We start from the raw sequence: 20,641 nt of genomic DNA on the forward strand, positions 1-20,641 counted from the left end.
AAAGAGTGTTCCAAATCATTATTGATCAGAGAAATGCAAATTAAGACAACTCTGAGATACCACTACACACCTGTCAGATTGGCTAAGATGACAGGAAAAAATAATGATGAATGTTGGAGGGGATGCGGGAAAACTGGGACACTAATGCATTGTTGGTGGAGTTGTGAACGAATCCAACCATTCTGGAGAGCAATCTGGAATTATGCCCAAAAAATTATCAAAATGTGCATATCCTTTGATCCAGCAGTGTTTCTATTGGGCTTATATCCCAAAGAAATACTAAAGAAGGGAAAGGGACCTGTATGTGCCAAAATGTTTGTAGCAGCCCTGTTTGTAGTGGCTAGAAACTGGAAAATGAATGGATGCCCATCAATTGGAGAATGGCTGGGTAAATTGTGGTATATGAATGTTATGGAATATTATTGTTCTGTAAGAAATGACCAGCAGGATGAATACAGAGAGGCTTGGAGAGACCTACATGAACTGATGCTAAGTGAAATGAGCAGAACCAGGAGATCATTATACACTTCGACAACGATATTGTATGAGGACATATTTTGATGGAAGTGGATTTCTTTGACAAAGAGACCTGAGTTTCAATTGATAAATGACGGACAAAAGCAGCTACACCCAAAGAAAGAACACTGGGAAACGAATGTGAACTATCTGCATTTTTGTTTTTCTTCCCGGATTATTTATACCTTCTGAATCCAATTCTCCCTACGCAACAAGAGAACTGTTCGGTTCTGCAAACATATATTGTATCTAGGATATACTGCAACATATCCAACATGTAAAGGACTGCTTGCCATCTAGGGGAGGGGGTGGAGGGAGGGAGGGGGAAAAAAAAATCGGAACAGAAATGAGTGTAAATATAATGTAATTATTAAATAAAAAAATTAAAAAAAAAAAAAAGAAATGTCATTTCCCCCTAAGTAATATAGAATTGTAGTCGTTTTAATTTAAATTAAGAATTATAAACTTTTTACTTAGCTTATATGGTAAATATGTGGTAAATGATACTTTGAATTTAAATTTGGGGGACTTTGATGAGGTTCTCAGATGAAAAGATTCTCAAGTATTGTGTGGTGTTGCTTAATATTAGTACAAAGAAAACTATAGTTTGCAGAAAAAAAAATTAATAATTAAAGAGGAGTCAGAAAGGTTTTAAGATAAAACTAACATTTTGGATGAAACTGATAAAGTCTTTCAAGAAATGTTATTAAGGTAATAAAGAAATAAGAATGTACATAATTTTGTTTCTTTTCTCTTGTAGATGCTGTGCCTTTCTTGCCGTCCAGCATAACAATTTTAAATTTGTCACAAAACAAATTTACATGCATTCCAGAAGTAATTCTCAACCTTCCACAGTAAGTTTATTTTACTTTAAATTTTAGAAACCAAGTTTGGATTAAAGATATATGCTTTTACGTGTCAAAACCTACTTATGTCCCTTGTTTTTTGGATAGATAGATAGATATAGATATTTGGCTTCAAATGAAGAAAAAGGTGATGATTAATTAGTTGATTTGTTTTTATTTGTTTTCTAGTTTTACAGTCTATTTTTTTTTTTGCATCTATAAAAATTCACCCCTCTGATTTCACTGATAAAGGAAACTATTTTGATACAAATCAGGTGTGCTTCAATTTATGACCTTAACTGGATCAGTTCTTACTTAGCTTCCTACAGATAGTCTGTGGCAGAAGTAAAACTTGAACAAAAGTCTTCCTGATTGAGAGTGACTTTCTGATATATCATTTTAATGATTGAGTGAAACTTGAGTAATGATTCTTGAAATCTTACATAAGGGATGATTTTAATTTGTAGGTACAGTTTGGAAATTGAAAATGAAGTATTGATTTTGAAAATATATAAAACTTTGCCTAATGGCAGTGTTCTTTGATGAAAATGGTGAATTTTTTTTCTGGTTCTAGAGTTGTTGACTGATTTTTAATTAAAAAAGTCAAAAAGTATAAGAAATTACAAATGAAGGCACTAATATAAACTTTTTACATTATTCAAGAAAGATCTTTTTAGTCCTGTGCTGTTTAATTTTTTAAAAAATATAAATGAATGTTATGTTTTGTCAAAAGTCTTTTCTGTATCTGTATAATCATGTGGTTTTTGTTATTATGCTCTGTTTTATGTTTTATGTTAATATGCTCTGTTAATGTTTAGCTTTCCTAATATAGAATCAACCTTGCAATCCTGGTTTACATTAATTTAGTTATAAATACATGATTGTATTCTTTTTGCTAATATTTTTACCCGGTGTTTTTACAATATATTTATATTTCATGTTCATGTAAGTCTTTCCAGGCTTTTCTGAAATCAGCCTGTTCATTATATCTTGTAGAAGAATAATATTCCATTGCATTCATATACCACAACTTATTTAGCCATTTCCTCAACTGACAGATATCCACTCAATGTCCAGTTCCTTGACACTCCAAAAATGACTGCTTCAAACATTTTTGCACATGTGGGTCCTTTCATCTTACTTAGGATCTCTTTGGGATACAGACCCAGTAGTGAGACTATTGAATAAAAAGGTATACACAATTTGACAGCCCTGTGGACATAGTTCCAAACTATTTTCCAGAATTTGGGTCATTTCACAGTTCTACCAACAATGCATTTGTGCACCAATTATCCCATATCCCTTCTAACATTTGTCATTATCTTTTCTTGTTATCTTAGCCAATTTGAGAAGGTTTAAAATACCTCGAGTTGTCTTAACTTGCATTTCTCGAATCAATAGTGATTTAGAGCATTTTTTTCATATGACTATAGATAATTTTAATTTCTTTATCTGAAAATTGCTCATATCCTTTTTGGATATCTAATGTTTTTGCAAAGTAAACTACTCTTGGATTATATCCTTATATCCTTCATAATTTCTTTCATGTAGAGTAGTTATGACTTAGGCTATGTAATTCTGACAGTGTTATTTTGGTATTTGAGCTCTATCCTTTTGAATTACATTATTTTTTTCTTTTATCTGAAGTTCTGAATTTTGTCTATTACATTTCTCTCTTATTTTGGGGGTTTGGGAAGTGACCACTGTATTCTCTCTATTTTCATTTTGCCATCTGGGCAATCATTTTTATAATTTTCTAAAATATGGCGTCTACTGTTTTTTAAATTTAGGGTTATACTGAGTTTACCTCTTAGACTTATTTTAACTAATTGTATTTGGGGTTTTCTTCTTTTTACTCATCTTTCTAGGTCTCATTCTTGAACTTTGACTTTGTGTTAGGGTCAGATTTTGCCTCCTTGTACTCTTGAATGTCATTTTGGTCCTGTTCTCTCTATTGTCCAGATATTAATATTGTGACTCTGGGACAGATGGGTAGGAATAGGCACCAACCTTCACCATAATCTGTACATCTTGCTGATCCAAGTGGCTGCTGGCTTTGGCTCTGCCTCTATCTCTAGTCCCCAGCCAGGAGCTGGCTCCATCCCCTGCTCTAACTCTTAATCCTCAGCTAAATATTAGAGATGATGCATTGTCAGGCTTCATGAATGGCACATAGTCTGCCTCTGGACAGTTGGATAGGAAGGACACTATGCTCTCCCTATATCTTCTTATGGCTGACAATAATGCTGGCTTAAAGTTTTTTGGAATCACTTATACAGATAACTCTGACTTCTACTGCTCTGCAAGGCTAGGGATAAAATAATATTGACTTTAGGCCCTGTTATTAGAACTTGCACTGGAGCAGATTTACTTTCCTTGGTGCTTCTGTTTTCCAGGTGTACAGAGGAGATGGAAAGAGAAGAGAATAAGAATTTATATAATGCCTTTTATGTTTCAGGCACTGTGCCCAGCAATTTTACAAATATTATTATCAAAACAACCTGTCCCTTTATACAATTTAGGACACTGAGGCGAGCAGGTTAAATTACTTGCCCAGAATCATGTAATTAGGAAGTATCTGATTCCATTTTTGAACTTCGATCTTCCTGACTTCTGACCCAATGCTCTATCTACTTGAATCACCCAACTAGTGCTACAAGTTGGGCAGAATCAACAAGATTCTGGCAATCATCTTTGCAGTAATAGGTGTGGTGGGGTAGCTTACTTGTGTTTTGTTTTAATGTTCCTGATGATCATTCCATCTCTATCCCTTTTTGATTTTTTGTGAAGTGTTTGTGGGCTTCTCCAGGATGGTTCATAACTCCATCTTATCCAGGACTAACAGGTTGTGCATTCCGTCTCACATAGATAAAAAGCCACCATTACTGAAAAGTATTGAAATAATTTATTTTAGTGTATAATAAAAAATTTTTTAAACTTAACAGAAAAAAAATTAAATGATCAATTCTTTAATAAATCAATGTCCTCTATAAAGATGACTGGGGACATAATTGTGGAAATTGGTTAGAGGTAATCTGGGTAATTTTGGTGTGGGCCCAAGTAATGAGTAGTGGAATCTTTGTGTGGAGACAGAAATAAAAATAGAAATTCATATAAATAACAAGCCTTATTAAGAGCCTATTTTGTTCAAGGTGGTAGAGAGAAACAGTAATGTTAATATGCAAGTCCCTCTGTAGAATAAGGTGTAAGAAGAAATAAAGGTAGGAGAGGACCAGATGATAAAGGGCTTAGAATGCCTAATAAAGGAATTTATACTCTGGATACCTCTTACTTCCTGAGGTAGGAGGAAGCCACTGGACTTTATTGAGTAAGGGGGAATAATATGGTCAGATCTATACTTTAGAGAGTAGAGGATGGACTACTAGAGTTAGAAGGCAGAAAAGAAAACCAGCAAGTAGTCTATTATAATGGTTGATAAGGATCTATCCCAAGGTAGTTGAAGTATCAGAGGAAAGAAGGGAGCATATGTAGAAAATATTAGAAAGCTAAAAATCATCAGCCATTGGCGACACATTGAATGCAGAGGATGAAAGAGAATGAGATCTGAGGCTAGAATGTGAGCCTGGATGACTGGAAGTAATCTCTCTTCCCTTTTATCCCCGTTCTCCCATTATTCCGCTTATCTCCTGCCTTAGTATAATTCATGCTTGTGAAGGGCTTGAAGTTCACCATTTTGAGCAGCAATGAAGGAAGACGTTGAGTGATATGCTAGGCTGTGAAAAATTATTTGTCTTCTTACTTCCTCTCCTACCCTTCAAACACATTGAAAATGAACCATAAGATGAGAAGAGGACATTTCACAGCACAGTTGAAAGCTCAGTTTGCAGAAGTTCAAGGCACGATTAAGGGAACAGAGTCATGTTCTCTAAACACCAGTGCAATGAGATAGTCCCTTGAGGAAATTTCTAGGGGCATGACTTCTGATAGCAGAGATTTTAAGAAAGAATCAGGCTTGGCGCTGAGAAACCTGCCCAGCAGAGGTATACTCAGGATCGAGCTACATAAAGAATTTATGATTTGAATCCACTCTTACCAAATTTTGTGGCCCAATTTTTGGATGGTAATGTTTTATATCTAGTGTTTTTGTTATACCAACTTTATAAATTCCTTTGCTAAGAGCCGATTCTGTCTACTAATTGTGACTATTAAAGAACACACAGGTTTGGACTTATGAAAGTAGTAGCCATCTTTTAGGGAAGTAGTTTAGATAAATGATATAAATGTTATGGAAATAATTGTGAAAGAGCTGAAGAACTCAAATAAATACAGTGACCAATTTTGACATCAGGAGACTGCTGAGACTTAATACCACCCACTTCTTGGAAGAGAATTAATAGATATAATCTTTTTGTAAATATGGCCAATGTTTTTAATTTTTTGCTAGATAATAAATTATTTTGTTATAAGAGAGCTCATTTGGGATGGGAGTGGGGAGAGATGAGCTAGTGGATACAAATGGAGATTTTTAAGGTGTTTCAATAAGAAACACAAAAGATAACCAGATTAAAACAAAAACCTGAAAAGAATACATGAACAGAGTAATTTTGCTACAACTGTGGTTTCAAGTACAACTTTAATTTTTTTATTTTTTGCATACTGAAATGTTCATGTTTACTAGTGGTTTAGTTTAAAAAACAAACAAACATATGCTAAGGTGTGTAGAGTTTTTATTCTATAAGCAAAATATTTAAAATAATTTACTTACATATTATTTAGGTCAATATAATTAGATTCATCATATCATTCACTTCAAGGTACCAATAAAGAACCAAAATAATTCACCAAATAAAAGAAAACAAATTAAGGCAGCATATTTTTTTTAAATCACCTTAACATCTATCAAATTAAGGTTCCTATATAAGGATATATTTTTCTATATTTATTTTCTTCCTTTACTGATTTCTAGGTATTTTGCATTGGTGAGATAATAATAGCACATATGAGGTAGGAACAAGGAACTTAAATTGCCATGATCTTTAATAGAGAACCATCAAATCTTAGACTTTCATGCTTTGCACACCAGTGTAATTAAATGTTTAATGAAATAAATACAGAAACACAAAATAGCATTAATTTGTGATTTTCAAAGTCAATATAGCCCTGGAGTGAGGGGTCTTTAATGTACCTGAATTTGATACTATTGCTTTAGAGCAGTGTGTATGTTGCTTAAAACATACAAAAGTAAAATACAGATTTGGCTGTCAATAGACCCCCTTAGTAGCGACAAAGAAGAGAAATGCAAGACATATACGGTAAAAAGAAGAGAAAATGATATTATTGTCATGATTTTTGTGAAATAAATCACTCTTGTATCACTACATTTTAAAAATGGTGGTGGTCCTTTCCTTTATCCTGAAGCTCTCCTTTCTCTAGACACAATTGAAATTAGAGAAGCAATATATGTCCTTTGATCCTTGTTTGTTTATCATTGATGTTTTCTAATGTTTTTCCCTCTATATATTATCTCTGTATGTGAGTATATATTTTATATTTACTTATAAATTATATATATAGAGAGATAAATGAGACAGAGAGATAAAGGAGAGAGGAGAGGGAGAGAGAGAAAGAAAGAGAGAGACTTTCTTGGGTAGAAGTTTATTTTGATTTTCATAATTGCAAAAACTTTTCTTTTAAAATGTTTTACCAACATGTAAAATTGTGACTTGTATCTTTAATTTGATCTTTTGTCATTTTCAGTTTGCGGTCATTAGATTTGAGCAGCAATGAAATTCACAACCTACCTGGGCCCGTACACTGGAAATCATTAAACTTAAGGGAACTTTTGTTTAATCATAATCAGATCAGCGTTTTGGACTTAAGTGAAAAAGCATGTGCATGGTCACGGATGGAGAAACTACACTTGTCCCATAATAAATTAAAGGAGGTAAAAGATTATTTTATGACAAAAAATTACTGTTATTTTAAAGCTATCGTACCATAATTTGCATTGTAATCACTCATCATTTTCACATTTGCTTTTTGTTCTTTGCCTTCTTGGGAAAGATACTAGAGTGGTTTACCATTTCCTTCAACTCATTTTATAGATGAGAAAATTGAGGCAAACAGGGGTTAAGTGACAAATAGGTTCATACATCTAGTAAGTATTTGAAGCCATATTTGAATTCATCTCTTTTTGATTCTAAGCCCAATTGCTCTATCCACTGTACCATTTAGCTGCCTTTATAAGTGTTGTTTTTTATGTGTAATGTGAATAGTGTTTTCACAGATTATAATCTAAGAGGTGATAGAAAAATTCATAGACCATCTAATCCAATTCATATTTGGAACAGAAAACTCGCTCAAAAACATGATAAGAGATATTGTCTAGCCTCTTGAGATAAGATTTCCATGAGGAAAAATGTACCACTTTCTAAGGCCCCTCATTCTGTTTTTGGAGATCTCATTTCTTATATCTAACCCTAAATTTAATTTTATACAACTTCCACTCATTGTTCTTCTGGCTCAAGCATAACAAAGCTAATCTTCTTTCCTTCAAAAGCTCTTCATATATTCAAAAACTGTTGCTTAACGTTTTCTATAGTTTGTTTTTACAGACATTAAAATTCCAAGTTCTTTCTATCAATCCTTTTATAACATTTTCAAATCTTATTATGTTAATGGCCAACTTTTCTGTGCCCTCTTTAAAATATTTAGTCCAGAACTGAATGTAGTATTCTAGATATGGTCTGATTGGGATAGAGTAAAATGGAACTGTTACTTCCCTTGTTAGGAATACATGCCTGTTTTAATATAATGTAGGATATCATTAGCTTTTTTTGGCTGCCACTGAGCTTGCTGTCCAATATGACCTCAAATTTTTTTTGCATGAAATCTTGATTAGCCATGCCCCTCTCATTTTGTCTTTGCATAATATACCCTATATTCAATCTAGTTTACCACTGTTTGTCATAAAATGCAGTACCTAAAAACAGTTAGTGGTGCAGTAGATAGAAATCTGGACCTGAATTCAAGAAGGCTTAAGTTCAAACGTTGTCTCAGACACTTTTAGGCAAGTTACTTACTCTCTGCTAGACTCCATTTCCTCAGCTGCAAAATGGGGATAATAGTAATATCTAACTGAGATAACAGTTGTAAAAAGCATTTAACACAATGTCTAGCACATAGTAGACACTACATCAATACTTATTCCTTTCTCATTTCTTAACTAGAATAAAACACAATGCCCCAGGTATCATCTGAAGTACAGAGTACACTATAATTAGTATCTTGTTCCTTTTGGACACTGGTGCCAAAGAGAATACACAGATACTGGTCATTGGATGTCCTTTTCTTCCCTTCATAGTATACATAAGATGTTTTTCTTTAGGATGATACAACTTCTTTGCTAGACTTTTTAGAATAACTATATTCTATGTTCAGTAACTCCTGATTCAAGTGTTGTTGCCAAGTGTTGCTGTTTCAGATACATGATGCTCAACAAGTGATTGGAAAATGAGAAGTTCAATGTTCTTCTGATTCTTTGAAGCTTGAGAGGAACTTGCATAGCCAACTGTGGTGGTAGGATGGGAATATAGTATGTGGAAACAGAAGTCAAGACCACAGTGTTCCTTTTTTTCCCAAAGTGATTAATCAGAGTGAAACAATCTTTCTTCTTGTTCAGCATCCATTTTCAAATCTGCAAGATATATGAATACCCATTGGTGTTAACTAGCATAATTTTTTATATCTATATAAAGTATAGCTTTATATATATTCTTTATATATATACTATATAGAGTATAAAACTTCTATAAATCTTAATCAGTTGACTCAGATATTTTAGGAAATTCATAATGATATAAAATGCAATTTTACTTAATCTCATTTTTTCAGGTATTATATAGATTTTACATGTATTTTTCTTATAAACTGTTGTTTTGCTGATATTAATCATTGTAATTTCTTTGTTTATTTCTTTGGGGTTTTTTAAGGTAAACTATTATGTCAAAAACAGGAGTAATTCTGTCCCTTGATTCATGTTTTTAACTTTAGTTTTGTTCTTTTTTTCTTACTGCTTCAGATAGTATATCTAGAACTGTATCATATATAGTAATTACAGGGAAATACTTTGTTTATTCTGGAAAAACTTCTAGCATTACTTCATTATGAAAAATACCACCACTTTATTTTAAACATGTTTTTTTGTGTGATTTTTAAAAAGTCACTTAACTCTTAAGTCCTCCGGAGACATTTTCCAGGATTAAACAACTAAATCATAAACTATCTGTGATCTGTTTTAATGCAGAGTTCCTATACTGGGAGTTCCTTATATTAAAAGAAATCTAGATCTCACATTTAAGGATTATATCTTTATAATGTTTTTAACTTGAGAGGATGAGAAATTTAATAGAAGACTCAAGTGTATTAAATATTGCTATTAAATAGTGTTGTACTCAAGAAAATAATGCAAGAAAATGAAATGAAAACACATGTCATAGTATTTAGATTATATAGCAAGATGAACTTTCTCCTATCTAAGGTTATGAGAAAATAAAAACTGTCATCAAAGAAGGTTAATTTCAAATGGAAATATTGTAAAAAATCAAAAGACAATATGATTCATAATAAATAATTTTTATAATTAAGAAAATGAAAAATATTTGGAATTTGGAAGAGTGCCTTGAGAATTCATTCTCCTGTAATGACAAGTGGTATAGATTAGTTAACTTTGAAGACTCATCCAGTTTCCTTAATTCTTTATGTTATACAGTTCTGCTTCATTCTTAATGAAATGTCTTTTAAAAAAAGATTTTATACACTTTTTTTTAATTTCACTAAGATTCCTCCTGAAATCGGTTTTCTTGAAAATTTAACATCTCTTGATGTGAGTTACAATTTGGAGCTGAGATCCTTTCCTAATGAAATGGGGAAATTAACTAAAATCTGGGACCTTCCTTTGGATGAATTGCATCTTAATTTTGATTTTAAGCATATAGGATGCAAGACTAAAGACATCATAAGGTTAGATATTTTATTTTTAATCGTTTTATCTCTAATTTCATATTCCCTCAGCCTGTGATTTTGCTGTATATTTGACTTATGACATAGAATGCATGTGAGAACCACCATAGAGTTATGTTATTTGATTTACTTAATTGATTTTGGTTTGCAAACAGAGGTTTCCAAAAATTTACTAATTTATTCCTAGCTATTATTGTCTCTAATTCAGATAGTTGTTACCATGTAGTGCCTAGTTAAATTGATGTGGAACCAACTTGACATTTGTGAGGTATGAGGAAGATAGTACGTAACACACTTTTTTACTGCATTATGCTTTTCCTAAAAAATGAAGTATTAAGCTAACAAAAATTAATATGGTAACTAATTACTGTAACCAATTTAAAAACAAAAAAAATCACATTATTACAGTCTGGTACATTTATTCACTGTAATTCATTTAGTCAAAGTGTACTTTGAGAGAGTCTCTAGTGTTCAAATTCCATGCTTAATTAATCAGTTCATTGATTAATAATCAGTAACTCTACTTCTCCTTAGGAATTGAATGAATCACTAATCTTACACTGATTCTTAGAAGCCTTCCATTTTCTTTCAGAAGGACTCTTTAGAAGAATTGTCTTATAAAAAATTTAAACTTCTATAAATGTATTAAGTTTTAAAATAGAACATTATAACAGTTTCCTATATAGTCTATAATTAAATAACTGGTGTATGTCTTCTTATTCCCATGCTAAACTGATATTAATAGGATGCCTTATATCTTTATCACTGAACCTGATAGTTAAGATTCTTTTTGCTTGGATAAAAATGTCTGTAATTCCATTAAGAGTCATCAGAAACAAGAAAAACAGTGTTGTCTTTTGGTCTGACTTGTTTTTATTTAGAAATTTGCCAAGAAATATCCATCATAGTCCAATTCCAACCTAGATAACAACTAAAAATTTAAAGAGCTTTAAATATGTCAATTTGGAAAAGAATAGAAAGTACCTCATATTAAAGGTACTGTTATATTAAAGGGGTTTCAATCTACTTAAGTCATTTCATATTTCTATTTATGTAGTCTATAAACATTTTGACCTTATTATAAATTATATTAACATGAAAAAATAATTGAAATAAATTTTGAAATCCTTTTCTTGAAAAGATCGACACTGGTTTATTGTAAATCATTATTATTTCATTAGAATAAACTTATAGCCATGTGGATATAAGACTTGATCTTTCTGTTGAATTCTAGGATTCTATCAATAACAGCCTGCCATATTTCAATGCTTAGGTGTCCCTTAGGTATCTCAAACACAACAAGTCTAAGACATAACTAATTCTTATTTCCCCTAACTCCACTTGGCTTCCTAATTTTCCTGGGTTTTTTTGTATTTGTGCCATCTTTTTAATCACTTGGGTTTATAATCTCAGTTATCCTTGACTCTTCACTTCTCACCTCTCATATTTAATTAGTTGCCTGATCTTATTGAATCCATTCCCAAAATATCTCCCTGTTAACCCTACAACAATCATTTCTCACCTTTTCAAAGGACTCCTTTCTTTCACATTCTTCATCTTCTGTTCTGATCATGTTATTATCCTTTTCAAGTAACTTCAGTTATTCCCATTTACCTCTAGGTTAAAATATGAACTCCAATTAACATACATTTAAAAAAATAAATGTGTATTAATTCTATAACATAGAATTATATATACTATAATTGGAGTGTCCCTTATTCCTGCAATGTTTTCTTTGCTCATCTCAAAGCTTGAAATCCTTAGGTTCTTTGAAAGTTCAAATCAAAGGCCATTTTCTATAAGAATCTTTTTTTTAAAAATATAATTAATTTTTCTGTTTAAAAGGGGCAATGAGGTATAGTGGATAGAGAGTTTGCTTCAAAATCAGATCTGTCTGGATTCAGCTTCTGTCCTGACACATTGTGGCTGTGTGACCTTAGGCAAGTCACATAACCTCTCAGTGTTCTTAGACTATCGTTTGCAAAGAAGGTGCGAAGCTGCATTATTGAGGGAGTTCTTTTACCTGGAAGTTCCCTGTATAAATGAAATTACAGCTTCAGTCCCAAATCTTTTTTATCTGTGTACATGACCTTTCCCCAGCTGGTATGTTAAATCCTTGTTCTTTTAATTCTAGCCTAAGGGCATAGCAGGCATCTGGGATTCAGCATTCTTTTAATTTTCATGAAAGTGTCTTCCTTAGTGATAATGTAAAAACAAATTTGTCTTTCTTGAATTTATTACTTTAGCACTATTAAAATCATACTTTTATGCCTTATTTTTATGTGTGTGTGTTTATAAAACTGAGTTCTTGAAAGCTGGTTTAAAAGAGTACAAACTGTATTAAGTTTCATCAGATTGAGAAGTCTTTGAATATGGATTCTTTTTTATCTTCTGTGGACCAATCTCATTAAAGACTCTTCTGAACTCCACTTTTATTTCACCAACTAACTATTAAAGATCTACACTCAGTATATTCAAAACATAACCCTGTTATCTTTCTCCCAAACCCCATCTTTTTGCAAATTTCCTTGTTACTGTTAAAGACACATTAGTCTCCTAATCCAAATCTCACAAATTCATAGTTGTCCTAGACTTCTCACTTGGATTCAATTCATATATCCATTTTGTTATAAGGGGCTTCCATTTCTACCTTTGGAACATCTTACATTATATCCTCCTGTTCTGTCCTTTTACATACTTGCTACCCTAGTACATCATCACCTCATACTTGAATTATTGTAGTAGTCTGATGCTTGGTCTCTCTACCTCAAATCTCTTCCTTCTGCTCATCCTACTCTCAGCCGTCAAAGTGATCTTCCAGTGCAATGCTGATCATGGTAAATCCCTACTGAATAAATTCCAATCACTCTCTCTTACCTCTAGAATCAAATATAAATTTTCTCTAATCTGGCCCCTAATATCCAGCATCACTTATTTTCTTGCAATTCCTCAAACAAGACATTCTGTCACTTAACTATGCCTTTTCACCAGACTTGGAACATTTTTTTTCCTTTTTCATCCTCTTTCTCTAGCTTTCTTAAAGACTCAGCTTGAAGAACTCCTTTCTTTAAAAAAAAATGCCTTTTCTGTTTTTCATCTTTTCTCTCCTCCCCATCTCCTCCCGTCATGCTTTCAATTCTGAGATTACTTTCTATTTACATTCTATATTTTGCATGTACGAAGTTGTTTGTTTGTTGTTTCCTCCATTAAAATGTAAAGTCTTTGGGAACAAAGTACCATATTTTTCCTTTCTTTGCCTCAGTGCAGTGCCTGACACTTAGTAAATGCTTAATAAATACTTGTAGCTAGAACACCTTCCAAAATGTATAGTAGCTACTTTTAGCACTGGTGAAGAGAATAAATGAGCCATTGAAAATTTGTATCTTTCAGAGTATCAAAATTATCATTTTCTTAAAATAAATATAGGAGTATTCTCTGAAATGCAGACTATGCTACATATTATTTTCAGATTATTTAGAAGTTGAATGACAAAAATGCCTATTATTCATTGTAATGACAGTGCTATATTAGTGTATTACTTTAATAGTTTCTTTGAAATGACAGGTTTCTTCAACAGAGATTAAAGAAGGCAGTGCCATACAATCGAATGAAACTTATGGTTGTGGGAAATACTGGCAGTGGAAAAACTACATTGTTGCAACAGTTGATGAAGTATAAAAAAACAGATTTGAGCACCCTGAGTACTACAGTAGGTATAGATGTAAAAGATTGGTGTATCCAGCTGAGGAGCAAGGGGAAGAAAGAGCTAATCCTAAATGTCTGGGATTTTGCAGGTATCCATTTCAACAGAATGTTTCATTTAAGTTCAGCATCTACTAATTAATTATATCAACTTTTTGACATTATTCTCAAGTTGTTAACAGTGTTTGACATTAGAAAAGAACATTTTTATTTATGCTGGCATGGATTCTCAAAGGTTGAGCCTGGAGAATGAAAAGCTGTAGTATATCCTACCAAACTGGCAAGGTTTTGAGAATGGGTTTAATAATAGATTGTATGTCCAGAATTTGAGAAGCACTCTAGATTTATTTGGAAAGTCCCATCACTATGTTGGCTGAAGTTTTTTTTTGGGGGGGGGTTGTTGTTGTTTTTAGCAATTCTCAAAGTTCTGTAAATTGTAGAGGAATTGTCAGTTGCAGTTGTGGAGGCAAATATATACACCAATGAAATCACAGAAAAAGATTATAAAAAGAGTTTAGAAAAACATTTATTTTTTCTTAAAATTCATGAAATAAAACTGATTGTGGGAAGAGGAAGAATTCTAGGACTATTGTCCTTCCTCAACTATACCAGTTGTGCCTTAATCAATAAATGTAAGTAATGAAATGGAAAATAGCTGGCAAAAACTAAAGATATAAATAGTAGCTAGCTTTCTCAGAATCAGATTCACACTCACAATCACAATCAACTTCTAGCATACATTTTGGGACTCCTTAATACAAAGCCAATTACTTTTCTTCTTTTAAAAATTACTCAATTCATTTTCAAGGTCATTTTTGGCCAGTCACATCTTGCTCTAGTACTTCATCTTGACATGGAAGTGATTTTTCTGGCTTTTGAATCCTATGTCAGTAGAACTATAAGTTTGATAGGAATTGTCAAAACTGGAAATATGTCAAATATGAACTGATGATATGCTAATATACACATATACATACATATATACACACACATATATGTATATACTTGTGATCTTAGACAAGTCATTTAACATTTCTCCCATGAATCCCTGGGTTTTTTTCCTTTTTTTTTAATTTTTAAGTTAGTTTTCCTTCTCTTTTTTAAGATCAAGTTTTTTTAAATGGTCACATGGTAGAGTAAAACTGAGCTTAGAGAAAGAACACTGGATTTGGAATCTGAGGATATCTTTTGCCATTCATATGAATTTTGGCAATTCATTTAACCTTTTGGAACTTCATTTTTTTTTTTTTATTTATATAATGAGGGAGTTAGATTGGGTTGTCTTTAAAATTTTCCATTTATTTCTTCTATGATCTCTTAAAATCTCTAATTAGGTTGTGATATCTCATAAACTATGTCCTGTGCTTTCTGTCAAATAGCAAACATATTGAAACAGAAATGCATAGTTGTTTATGTTATCATAGGCATGGTAACATATATGACTTTTTCATTTAGGAAGAGAAGAGTTCTATAACACTCATCCTCACTTTATGACACAACGAGCGTTATATCTTGCTGTATATGATCTTAGTAAAGGACATGCTGAAGTAGATGCTATGAAGCCATGGCTTTTCAACATAAAGGTAACTAAACAATTTAAAATTTTCAAATAATTTTTCTTAAAATTCCAAAACAATTTGGTCTTAATTCATTTAAAGCAGTTTCTGTTGTCTCTTTATGAATCATTACATTTTAAGAAAAGATTAATATAATAAAACAACATATATGTCATTTACAATGGTAGATTTTCTAAATAATTTAGTACATGACATCTCTGAACAGGTCACAATCTTTGATCAATGATATAGGTGATTTTAAGGATTCATTGTTAGATTTCAGCTAGAAAATAAAAATGTAATTTATCCCCAGACATCTTAAGAACCCCAGTCTAAAAAATGAATACCAAGTTCTGTGTTACCTTTTAAATGAATATTCTTTGAACATAAACTCTTTTAATAACTGTGCACTACAGTTAACATCTCATTTATTCAGTAGTAGAAGGAAACATAACATAGGGATGAATTTTCTATATAATTGAAGATCACTCCGTTATAGGTAACAATGCCATTTTATATTAACTATTTTTATAAAAGTATTCTAAATGTGTGTGTGTGTGTATATATATATATTCTTTATATACTTTGTTACATGGTACATATTAAAATAGTTTATTTTCTTGATGGGCCAAATTGTTATTATTCAAATTGGACATTATATTATGTTTGAAAATTATTGGTTTTTGTCTTACATAACAGTAAATACATAAGTGCACAGACTTTGTGATTACTGATTGTAGTTAATATTTTGAATACTTCTTGGTTTTCGGCTATGTTCTTGATAATTGAGATTGTCAGGTGAATTTTTTCAGGTAAATGAGTGCTATAATCACTTCTTATTTAAACTCAAAAATATAAAATTTCAATTCATAATGGATAATTAAAATTGCTGTCTTTCAAAAATCCTGGAAATGGTTAGTAAAGGATTGTGTAGAAATTTGAAAGCTTACCAATTTTTTTAAAAATCTTGATGATTTACTATTTACTCTACTTCTTATTAAAAATATGAATATGTGTGATCCTGGGTTAGTCGCTTAACCCCAACTGCCTCAGGAGAGAGAGAAAAAGAAAGAAAGAAAGAAAGAAAGAAAGAAAGAAAGAAAGAAAGAAAGAAAGAAAGAAAGAAAGAAAGAAAGAAAGAAAGAAAGAAAGAAAGAAAGAAAGAAAGAAAGAAAGAAAGAAAGAAAGAAAGAAAGAAAGAAAGAAAGAAAGAAAGAAAAAGGACACATAACTATAGATTTATAAGAACTGGCAATCAAACTTTTTTTTTTTAAGTTCTGTTCTTACTAATGTGTACGAAGTGTGACATAGGGTAATGAATACTGAATTTTGAGTTAAGGAACTTGTTTTTGAACCTTACTCAGTTGACTAAGGTGTGAGAAAGTGGCTGACCAGGGGGTACCCTTAATCTTATTGGGTTATCTTTCTTCTCAACATTTTGGCACCCAATATGAGGCCCCCCATTTGGCCCCCTAAATTTTATGCTCTCTTTCTTATGGTAAGCTCTTTTCACCTGATCTTATAGCTGAAGTGATACCCCAAGCTCTTAGGAAGGTTACCTGGATTGTCTGAGCTCCATGCTGTACAAATTTTCCTTGCTAGGAACACTGCCTGACTTGGAATCTCTTGCCATTTCTCAGCAAAGTTGTTTCTTGACTAAGGAACCTTTGCCATCTTTCACCTCTGTGGGATACTAGTGGAGGCGAGTACTAGAGAATTGCTAGCAATTCTCAAACCTCTGGGTGTTTTTGGACAGGCACTGGCTAAAGATTTAAGAAACCTGGAACTGCTTATTTGCAGCCTCATTATCTGCAGCCCAACATGAGAGACTTCTCCGGCTGCTGCTATTAAAAATCCTTAATCTTCTAGCTCCCAAGACTATCAGATATCTTTGTCTAAGGCCCACATTGCAAGTATTTGAGTCATGAATTTGCTCCACCCATTCCTTTTCAGAAAAGTGGAAGTGGGTGATCTTGTCACTTTCTGAACCTGCCTAAAAGAAAGCTAAACTGACCTCTGCCCCAGCATTAGCCCTACCAGATTTAAACGGGGAAAATCAAGTAGGCTATTCTTTAGTGAGCCTCAGTACCGTGAAATAAAATCATAGTAAATAGTAATAAAATAATAAAAGCCTCTTAACTTGGAGACTGAGTGTGCAAATTCTTTAGCCAAATTCACAATATCAATCAGATGACCCTAATTTTGTTGAAGTGTCTTTATTCTCAACAGCTTTATATTGTCATCAGACTCTCTTAGACTCAGTTTCTTTCTTTGTAAAATGGAACTTATTATCCTTCTACAGCCTACATCACAGTATTATTGGAAGGATCAAATAAAATAATAGATTTAAAGTATTTTGTAGACCATAAAGAATTATAGAAGTACAAACATAATAATTATTATTTCGCTAATTGCTAATTCCGTTCTTCATCATGGCATATAGGTGACACCTGGTTTCTTAAGACCTAGATGACGTTTATGATGTTGGAAAGGTTTCAAGTGTTGTCCTAGTAATAAACTTATATGTATATGTCTGGAGAGTTCTATTTATCATCAAAACTTTGATGTCCAGATAATTTTTTAAACCATAAATACTAATGAGGATTATCCAATAAAACAGATGAAGAAAAATTATATTTATCCTGAATATTATTGGTGACCCAGATAAATTGGACATCCATCTATTCCTAGTCATTCCCTGTGTATAGGCTTAAAAATATTATTAGCTATTTGAAGAAGAAAAAGGAATGACAAAACTTATTCTCAAGAGTTGACCAACATTCCTCAGTTTTTGCTAGAAGGATAAGAGTAGCCTTCTAGAAATTACAATTCAGTTCTATAACAGTAAGTTCCTACCTTATGCAAGGCGCTCTACTAATGCTGAATATCCAAATAGTAGGTAGCATTTATAAAGCCTAGGTAATCCACTTTATCATCACACCAATGCTGGGAGACAGGTTCTACCCTTTTTATGCTAAAAATTTTAGAAAGTATAGGCATAGGGGAGTTTATTTTCATACTGTAAAAAATGTCTATCTTAAACTCAAAGCAAGCATTGCAAGCATTGGTGATAGACTAGAACATTCCCAGTAGATACAAGAGTGAAACATGAATGTCCATTATTATTTGGTATGTTTCTGAAAAATAAGATAGGAGAAAGAAATTAAAGATATAAGGATAGGTGAAGAGAAGAAAAGAACAATAATTAAGATAAAAGCTTCAGAAAAGTTACAGACTACAAATAAACTCTCAAAAACCAATAGCATTTCTATATAATAATAACAAAAACATTTTTTAAAATAATTTTTTATTGATAGAACGCATGCCAGGGTAATTTTTACACCATTATTCCTTGCATTCATTTCTGTTCCGATTTTACCCCTCCCTCCCTCCACCCCTTCCCCGAGATGGCAAGAGTCCTTTATATGTTGAATGGGTTGCAGTATATCCAAGATGCAATATATGTGTGCAGAACCAAACAGTTTTCTTGTTGCACAGGGAGAATTGGATTCAGAAGGTATAAATAACCCGGGAGGAAAAACATAAATGCAAGCAGTTTATATTCATTTCCAGTGTTCTTTCTCTGGGTGTAGCTGCTTCTGTCCATCTTTGATCAATTAAGGCTCTCTTTATCGAAGAGATCCACTTCCATCAGAATACATCCTCAAACAGTATCATTGTTGAGGTATATAATGATCTCCTGGTTTTGCTCATTTCACTCGGCATCAGTTCATGTAAGTCTCGCCAGTCCTCTCTGTATTCATCCTGCTGGTCGTTCCTTACAGAGCAATAATATTCCATAATGTTCATAATAATAACAAAAACGTTGTCTTTTGGGAATTACAGTTCTTAGAGACTTATTTATCTTGGTGCTAAAATTTTTCTTCTTCTGCTGACAAAAAAAAAATTGTCTCCCTGAATTTCTGTGCACAAAGGTAAAAATTAAACAGTCTTTTGTCTTCAAAGTTTGCATTTGCACATGAGTATCTTCTCCATTTGAATTTATGTTTTTGAGTATAAGAATTGTCTCATCTCTTATATTTGTTTGTCCTGACCCAGGAACAGGATCATTACATAGTAAATACTTAGTGATATATTAACATTGCATTTGTATAATATTAGATTGCTAATTTTCAATTTAAAATGTATTAAAATCATGGCCCCTTCAAGTATTAAAGTGCTGTTTTCATTAGTGGCAGTGCTATAGGAACAACCCTCAACAGAATTAAAAGAAAATCTTAATTCTAGATTAAACTTGAATTTTTCTTGGCTGTCTCCTATAGGCTCGGGCTTCTTCCTCACCAGTGATTCTAATTGGTACACATTTGGATGTTTCTGATGAAAAACAACGAAAGGCTTCCATAAGCAAAATCACCAGAGAGCTATTAAACAAAAGAGGGTTCCCTGAAATACGTGATTACCATTTTGTGAATGCTACAGAACATGAGGCATTAGTAAAACTTCGGAAAAGTATCATAAAAGAGAGTCTGAACTTCAAGGTATTGTTTAATGATCTTATATTGGAGTTTATGAGTGCTAACTAGTATTAATTTTCCTAGTTCATTTTGTTTGATTTCTAGTCAGAACAATGTAGACATTGTATATAAACAGATGGCATTAAAATCAGGAAGATCTGATTTCAGGTCATGTTTTTAACACATAAATATCTGTGTGACCTTGGGCAAGTTATTTAACTTCTCAGTGTTAGAAGACTATAAACTGCACCTGCATTGGTAGAGAGAATTTTTACAAATGAAAGTTCCATATACAAAGGAAATCACAAAACTGCTCCCTTTCCCTTATTTTCAGAAATACTTTGTATTACTAAATTTCTACTCTAAGGCCTCATCATACCATGGAGGTGTTCCTGGGCTCATTCAATTTCAACTCAGTTCAAATGATAATTAACTATGTGCTTCATTAAAGATACTTTGCTGGGGTCTAATAGCAGAGTCCTGCTATGTTGGTTCTCTGAGTAATCTCTGGGCAGCAAGCCCATTCTCAGTCCATGTTTATAGCAAAGCAGCTAAAAAGCCTGTT

At 32.4% G+C, this 20,641-nt stretch overlaps 1 protein-coding gene across 1 annotated transcript in view; it reads left to right on the plus strand.

Annotated features, from left to right (window-relative positions):
* Nucleotides 1-20,641, plus strand: part of LRRK2 (leucine rich repeat kinase 2) — a 180,921-nt gene that overhangs the window by 101,451 nt on the left and 58,829 nt on the right. The window contains exons 26-31 of the mRNA XM_052000191.1: nucleotides 1,277-1,370; nucleotides 7,080-7,266; nucleotides 10,162-10,343; nucleotides 13,908-14,137; nucleotides 15,501-15,628; nucleotides 19,885-20,100. Coding sequence (XP_051856151.1) covers nucleotides 1,277-1,370; nucleotides 7,080-7,266; nucleotides 10,162-10,343; nucleotides 13,908-14,137; nucleotides 15,501-15,628; nucleotides 19,885-20,100 — 1,037 coding nt within the window. The remainder of the gene's footprint in view (nucleotides 1-1,276; nucleotides 1,371-7,079; nucleotides 7,267-10,161; nucleotides 10,344-13,907; nucleotides 14,138-15,500; nucleotides 15,629-19,884; nucleotides 20,101-20,641) is intronic.

The sequence above is a fragment of the Antechinus flavipes genome, chromosome 5 (genome assembly GCF_016432865.1).
Source record: "Antechinus flavipes isolate AdamAnt ecotype Samford, QLD, Australia chromosome 5, AdamAnt_v2, whole genome shotgun sequence".
NCBI lineage: Eukaryota > Metazoa > Chordata > Mammalia > Dasyuromorphia > Dasyuridae > Antechinus > Antechinus flavipes.